Source organism: Panicum virgatum, chromosome 9K (genome assembly GCF_016808335.1).
Source record: "Panicum virgatum strain AP13 chromosome 9K, P.virgatum_v5, whole genome shotgun sequence".
Taxonomy (NCBI): Eukaryota; Viridiplantae; Streptophyta; class Magnoliopsida; order Poales; family Poaceae; genus Panicum; species Panicum virgatum.
This window is the reverse complement of record NC_053144.1, coordinates 63908220-63915318: the sequence shown is the minus strand read 5'-3', so window position 1 is coordinate 63915318 and position 7099 is coordinate 63908220. Positions and strand designations below refer to the sequence as shown.

The 7099-nt window shown below is 47.9% G+C and overlaps 1 protein-coding gene across 1 annotated transcript; it reads left to right on the top strand.

The window, feature by feature from the left end:
- The first annotated feature begins 661 nt into the window (after nt 1-661).
- Nucleotides 662-6415, top strand: LOC120646947 (calcium-transporting ATPase 10, plasma membrane-type-like). The gene is made up of 7 exons (XM_039923497.1): nt 662-1142; nt 2531-2585; nt 2673-4624; nt 4716-4874; nt 5179-5350; nt 5475-5773; nt 5880-6415. Exons 1-7 carry the CDS (start codon nt 966-968, stop codon nt 6126-6128), a joined length of 3063 nt encoding a protein of 1020 aa, XP_039779431.1. The 5' UTR covers nt 662-965; the 3' UTR covers nt 6129-6415.
- The last annotated feature ends 684 nt before the right edge of the window (nt 6416-7099 follow it).

Here is a 7099-nt window from a genome sequence, read left to right as displayed (position 1 = left end):
ACTCTAACGCGGCGATCATCGAGATCTATGATGAGAGCAGCAGCTCTATCGCAAGTTTTTTTTTTGTTTTTTTTTGAAAAAGCTCTAACGCAAGTTGAGCGCCAATCCAGCGGAGGTCGTGCCGTCGTGGGGCCATGTTCTGCGATATTTTGTATAGTGCAAAGACCTTTTTTTTAGAATATATAGTGCAAAGACTTGGGACCATGTCGTTCGTCCTGTTAAGTTAAGCTGCGTGCCTCCTCCTGCCTCGCGTCGTCGCCACCTGATAATACACGACAATACTGTACTATTGACCCCGCTCGCCGTGGTTTACTTAAAAATTGGACCGGGGGAATCTAAAAAAAATGGACCGGGGGTAGGTAAGTAGTCTCTTTTTTTATAATTATAAGAAAAAAATGAACTGGGCTTATTTTGACAGGATGCGTACGAATTTAATCTAAGCAACGGCCCAAGCCCGGCCCGATCCCAGTATGCGCGATTTATTATTTTTTAAAATAAAAGACGCATGCGCGAAAATTTAGCAGGCGCGGCGCGGCGTGTGCAGTGCGGCGCAACGTTCACGGCGAGGACCCGGCGTGTCCAACCACGGGGTGTAGGGGTGGGGATCGGGATCGCTGCCTCCCTTTCCTCTCCGTCCTTCCCATCACTTTCCTCTCCCTCCCGCTGGTCCGGCCCTTCCGCCTCGGATCCCCGGAAAACCACCGCGCAATTCCTTACTCCGCCCCCACCCCCCGCGCGCACCGCACGACGCAACTTCCCGGCAATGTGCTCGCCCACACCAGGCGGCGTAGTCGTCGTCGTCGTCACGTCCCCGCGCGTCAACGGCCGGGCCCCACGCAGCTGAACGCGTCGGGGCCGCGTGAATATATACTGCCTGCGCGACCCTTTCCCCCCCGGCGGGCAGCAGGGGTTGGCGGAAGAGAGAAGGGGGGGAATTAGGGAGCTGGTCCAATCCGGGAGCGGAGATGGAGAGCTACCTCAAGGAGAACTTCGGGGGCGTGCAGGCCAAGCACTCGTCGGAGGAGGCGCTGGGGAGATGGCGCAAGGTCGTCGGCGTCGTCAAGAACCCCAAGCGACGATTCCGCTTCACGGCCAACCTCGACAAGCGCAGCGAGGTCACCGCCATGAAGCGGAAAAACCATGTGAGTACAGGCTGCTGCTCCCCCCTGATTTCATCTCAGTGACTCAGTGCGTTTCCTTCCCCTGCTTCCGCGCCTCCTGCTCTGCCCTGCGATTTCAATTTCATGTCCTTCGTATCGTCACACAAGCCGACGTTAGTGTTTTTCTTAAGGAATTGCTTTCGGTCTCCAAAAGAAAATTGATGCAGAATTTAGATATAGAGTCGGTCAAAAAAGGTTTGGTTGATTTGTTCAAAGAGGAGCACGCAGGATTTGAGTCAAAGCAGAAACTGGGGCACAGTAACACTTATGGATAAGTCTGACTTCAGAATGAACCCAGTAGCTCGTCTGTTCCACATATTTTGCAAATGGTATAAGAACATTGCTCAAAGTTTCAAAGGAAAATATGTGAACAGTTGCTAGGAGAGCAAATCCACACACGCTTCCATTGACCAAATAGAGGTCAAAAATCTTACTTCTGTCCTTTTTTGTATAAGCATTTAGCTTGATGCTGGAATGAAAGGAAATACCTTGTACGTAAGAGAGGAAAACAAAATGTCATATGGAGTCAAAAGGAAAAAACTACTTTTACAGGGGACATTGCAGCATAATTTTAGCCTTCTCATACTTTTACAGAGGACATTTGTTTATCAGGGCTAGTTAACTAATGACCATTGGACATTATGGAACCCAAGACCACGGTATTATAATAAGTGCTGAATGCACATGGAAAAGTGCAGACAGCTGGACAGCAAAATATTAAAATATTAACGTGTTTTCCTCAGACTATGAAAACGACCTGAAAGCTGCAATTAAATAATTAAAGGTGTGGATAAGGTTTTTATCGCTTTGTTTACCAGTGAAGATGACACTATCTGAGTACTGGAATACGTTTTTATGCAAGTTGCTGATCACTATCAGAAAATAAATGTCCAGTCTGCTTAACTATTGGGCAGCTATGCGAAAACAAACTTTCTGTGTGTTTTTGTATCTATGTTTATCATGCGTTACAGATAGATTCTTTAATTATTTAGTACTATTACAGATAAAACTATGAAGATTAGTCGCACAAAAAAAATTGGTAGATTTTTTCCGGTATGCACACCAAATTGGCAACTAGCGAACTGCAGGACTAATTAGAGCAACTTAGCACTTGCATATTTACTAGTGCCTTGATCAATATCTAGCAGTCTGCTGGTTATCCAGTGGAAAACTTATGGCTTCACAATTCTTTTTAGGAATAAGACTATGAGTCACCATGAATCTGACATTTAGACAGTTTATATATGTTCGAATCCTATCTTCAGAGCTGCAACTGTAGATTTATATTTACCAAATATAAATAAGTAAGCTAACTGAGAACAAAATTATTGCTTCTTGAGACTTACTGCATGTTTTTTTACCTATTTCAGGAGAAGCTGCGTGTTGCCGTGCTTGTTTCAAAGGCTGCACTTCAGTTCATCCACGGTATGATTCCACCCCACTAGAGCATCCAAGTTTGGTAATATTCTCTTATTTTCTTGAATCAACCTTAACACCACAGCAATTCCGCAGGCCTTGCTCCATCGAGTGAGTACAAGGTCCCTGCCGATGTCAAGGCGGCGGGTTTCGGCATATGCGCCGAGGAGCTGAGCTCGATAGTCGAGGGCCATGACCTCAAGAAGCTGAAATCACACGGTGGCGTCGAGAGCCTCACGTCCAAGCTATCCACCTCGGAGTCGGATGGCCTCACCACGTCGGCCGACAAGTTGGCGACACGGCAGCAACTGTTTGGCGTCAACAAGTTCGCCGAGGCAGAGTCTCGTGGCTTCTGGGTCTTCGTCTGGGAGGCGCTCCAGGACATGACACTCATGATCCTTGCAGCGTGCGCGTTCGTCTCGCTCATCGTTGGCATCGCCACTGAGGGGTGGCCCAAGGGCGCGCACGATGGGCTCGGCATTGTGGCCAGCATCCTGCTTGTCGTGTTCGTCACAGCTTCAAGCGACTACCGCCAGTCCCTGCAGTTCAAGGACCTCGACAAGGAGAAGAAGAAGATCACTGTGCAGGTCACCCGGAGCGGGTACAGGCAAAAACTCTCGATATATGATCTTCTGGCCGGCGACATTGTCCACCTCTCCATTGGTGATCAGGTGCCGGCTGACGGTCTGTTCCTGTCAGGCTTCTCGCTTCTGATCAACGAGTCAAGCTTGACTGGAGAGAGCGAGCCGGTTGCTGTTAATGCTGAGAACCCGTTCCTTCTGTCTGGAACCAAAGTGCAGGACGGTTCTTGCAAAATGCTTGTCACGACAGTCGGCATGAGGACTCAGTGGGGGAAGCTGATGGCCACTCTCAGCGAAGGTGGTGATGACGAGACACCATTGCAGGTCAAGCTGAATGGCGTAGCCACCATCATTGGTAAGATAGGTCTCATCTTTGCAGTCATCACGTTCGCAGTGCTCACCGAAAGCCTGTTCCGGCGCAAGATTAGCGATGGCACATACTTGAGCTGGACTGGAGATGATGCATTGGAGCTGCTTGAGTTCTTTGCCATTGCTGTAACAATTGTGGTCGTGGCAGTCCCTGAAGGGTTGCCGCTTGCCGTGACACTGAGCCTTGCATTTGCAATGAAGAAGATGATGAATGACAAGGCACTCGTCCGGCACCTTGCAGCCTGTGAGACCATGGGCTCGGCAACCTCCATCTGCAGCGACAAGACCGGCACACTCACGACAAACCACATGACTGTCGTCAAGGCCTGCATCTGCGGCAAGATCAAGGAAGTGGATGGTGCCTCGGATACCAAGAGCCTATTCTCCGAACTGCCGGACTCTGTCATGATGATGCTCGCGCAGTCCATATTCAACAACACTGGCGGTGATGTTGTCATCAACCAGGATGGAAAACGTGAAATACTGGGCACACCGACTGAGACAGCGATTCTAGAGTTCGGCCTGTCGCTTGGTGGAGACTTTTCTCCAGTACGGCAAGCGAGCACCCTTGTCAAGGTGGAACCGTTCAACTCTGCTAAGAAGAGAATGGGTGTGGTCATCCAGCTCCCAGGGGGTGCACTTCGAGCACACTGCAAAGGAGCTTCAGAGATCATACTGGCATCATGCAACAAGTACCTCAATGAGGAAGGCAATGTTGTCCCCCTGGATAAAGCAACCATTGATCACTTGAATGCAACGATTGATAGCTTCGCAAACGAGGCACTTCGCACCCTGTGTCTCGCCTACATGGAAGTTCAGGATGGGTTCTCAGCCAATGATCAGATTCCAGCAGATGGGTACACCTGCATTGGCATTGTGGGGATCAAAGACCCTGTCCGGCCCGGAGTGAAGGAATCAGTTGCCATCTGCAGGTCGGCAGGTATTACTGTTAGGATGGTTACTGGTGACAACATCAACACGGCAAAGGCAATTGCCCGGGAATGCGGCATTTTAACTGAAGGTGGCATTGCCATAGAGGGCCCAGATTTCAGAACCAAAAGTGAAGAAGAGATGACTCAATTGATACCAAAGATTCAGGTAACTTTATGGCTTCTAGTATAGTTTGGACGCCTTTGCATATTTTTTTGTGGTTCATTGACCAATATATGATCTTCTTTCAATGCACAAGGTGATGGCAAGGTCTTCGCCACTGGATAAGCACAACCTTGTCAAGCATCTTCGAAATAATTTGGATGAAGTAGTTGCGGTGACTGGTGATGGGACAAACGATGCACCTGCGCTACATGAGGCTGATATTGGCCTTGCAATGGGCATCGCCGGAACTGAGGTAATTTCAAGCTTACATTCTTTTTTTTTGGGGGGGGGGGGGGGGGGGGGGCATAACTAGCGATGCCCATTAAATAACCAAGCTATTACTGGTATGTTATAGTTAACTATCACCGATATCAAATATCTAGGACTGTAATTGTTAGCTATATTTATATTAGTGCCATTTTTGTTCTTGCATTCTTCTATACTGCTGCGACATCTATGAGCTCTTGATGTTCATGAGCAGCACCATTAATTACATGATATCTCAAGTTTATTCACTATTTACTCCCATCTTGACTCAACTTAAAATCTTCTTGAAGGTGGCAAAAGAGAGTGCTGATGTCATTATTCTTGATGACAACTTCTCCACTATTGTCACTGTTGCGAAATGGGGACGATCTGTGTACATCAACATTCAGAAGTTCGTGCAGTTTCAGCTTACAGTAAATGTCGTTGCTCTCGTTGTAAACTTCTCCTCAGCTTGCTTGACAGGTAAATCTGAAACCCTGTATTGGTCCATTGTTTGGAAATCCTTGCGCTACTTAAGTGTATTCTGAATGTTCTTTTTTTTCTTTCAAAATTATACATCTCATTGTTTGTATATGCGCTGACTCAGGGAGTGCTCCTCTTACTGCTGTACAATTGCTTTGGGTCAACATGATCATGGATACACTGGGTGCACTGGCATTGGCCACCGAACCCCCAAACAATGATCTGATGAAGAGGACACCTGTTGGAAGGAAAGGAAACTTCATCAGTAACATTATGTGGAGGAACATTCTGGGACAGGCCTTCTACCAGTTCCTTGTGATTTGGTACCTGCAGACAGAGGGGAAGTGGCTGTTTGGAATTAAGGGTGATAACTCCGATCTAGTCTTGAACACACTTATCTTCAATTGCTTTGTATTCTGCCAGGTAATTTCCAAGCTAAGTGTTCTGATGAACTCGCTAGGTTGCATTTATATTCTGTTTGAATTACTTGCACTAACTTGTGAACTAAACTTTTATTTTTGCTGTGCAGGTATTCAATGAGGTGAGCTCGAGAGAGATGGAGAAGATAAACGTATTTGAAGGCATTTTAAACAACAACGTGTTCATCGCGGTCCTTGGCAGCACTGTCATCTTCCAGTTCATCATAATACAGTTCCTTGGCGATTTCGCAAACACCGCACCTCTCACATTGAACCAGTGGATCGCATGCATCTTCATCGGTTTTATAGGCATGCCTATTGCTGCTATTGTCAAGATGATCCCAGTTGGTTCGTCATAGGAAACTTAGAGCTAATTCGAGCCGGAAACTGAAGTTGGGCAGGACTGGTCTGATCATGGCAATGGAGTTTTGTGCATCGCCATTAACGTACAAGACAAATCTTTCTGCCATCATGTTTCTCTTTAGGTGAATCTTAGAGCATGAGCTGAGGTTGTGTGGGCTTGATTCTTAGAAAATACCTCGGACTCTGGTAGCTGTTCTTTGATTTCTCTCTTTTTTTTTCCCTGGTGCTTTTTCCTTTGAAAGTTGGAGACTGTAACAGTATATGTCAAATCTATTGCTCACTAGAATTGTCGTGGGGTTTCTAGGGGACCCACTGCCGGGTGCGCGGAGCGCACCCGACTATTCCCAGAGAGGGAGTACTCGGGAAGGTACTAGGCGATTGGGTTGATCTAGCTTTGAGAAAAGCACACAAGAACACACGATCTAGAGTGGTTCGGGCCGCCGGAGCGTAATACCCTACATCCACTGGGAGAGGTATTGATCTTGGCTGTGTATGAATCTATCCTCTGCCGGGCCTTGGCTTTTTCCCGGCCTGAGTTTTCCTTCTAGCGGGCGCCCCCTTTTATAGACCAAGGGGTGCGGATACATAGGACGTTGGGGCCCGACAAGTGGGCCCAACGTGACTGTGCAGCATACTGCGCAGAGTATTTAAATGGCTACAGTGGTTACGAATCTTTCCTCCGATATGCTTCCATGCCCTGCTGACCCTCTGACGAAGTGTGGTCTTCTCTTGTTCCGTCAGCAAGGTGCCCGTTGGGGGAACGTAGCTTGCGGCGTGACCTGTTGAGGCTATTATGTAGGCGTCATAATGGGTGAAGCCGAGCCGTCGTATCCATCTGTTATGGCAGACTGACAGGCGCGGCGTGGGCGGCACCAGCAGCCCCACTATGCATCTTGGTAATACGCGATCAATAGTGCCCTCTGGTCAAAGAATCGTCTCGGCTTCTGCTACATCAATGCTGACGTCC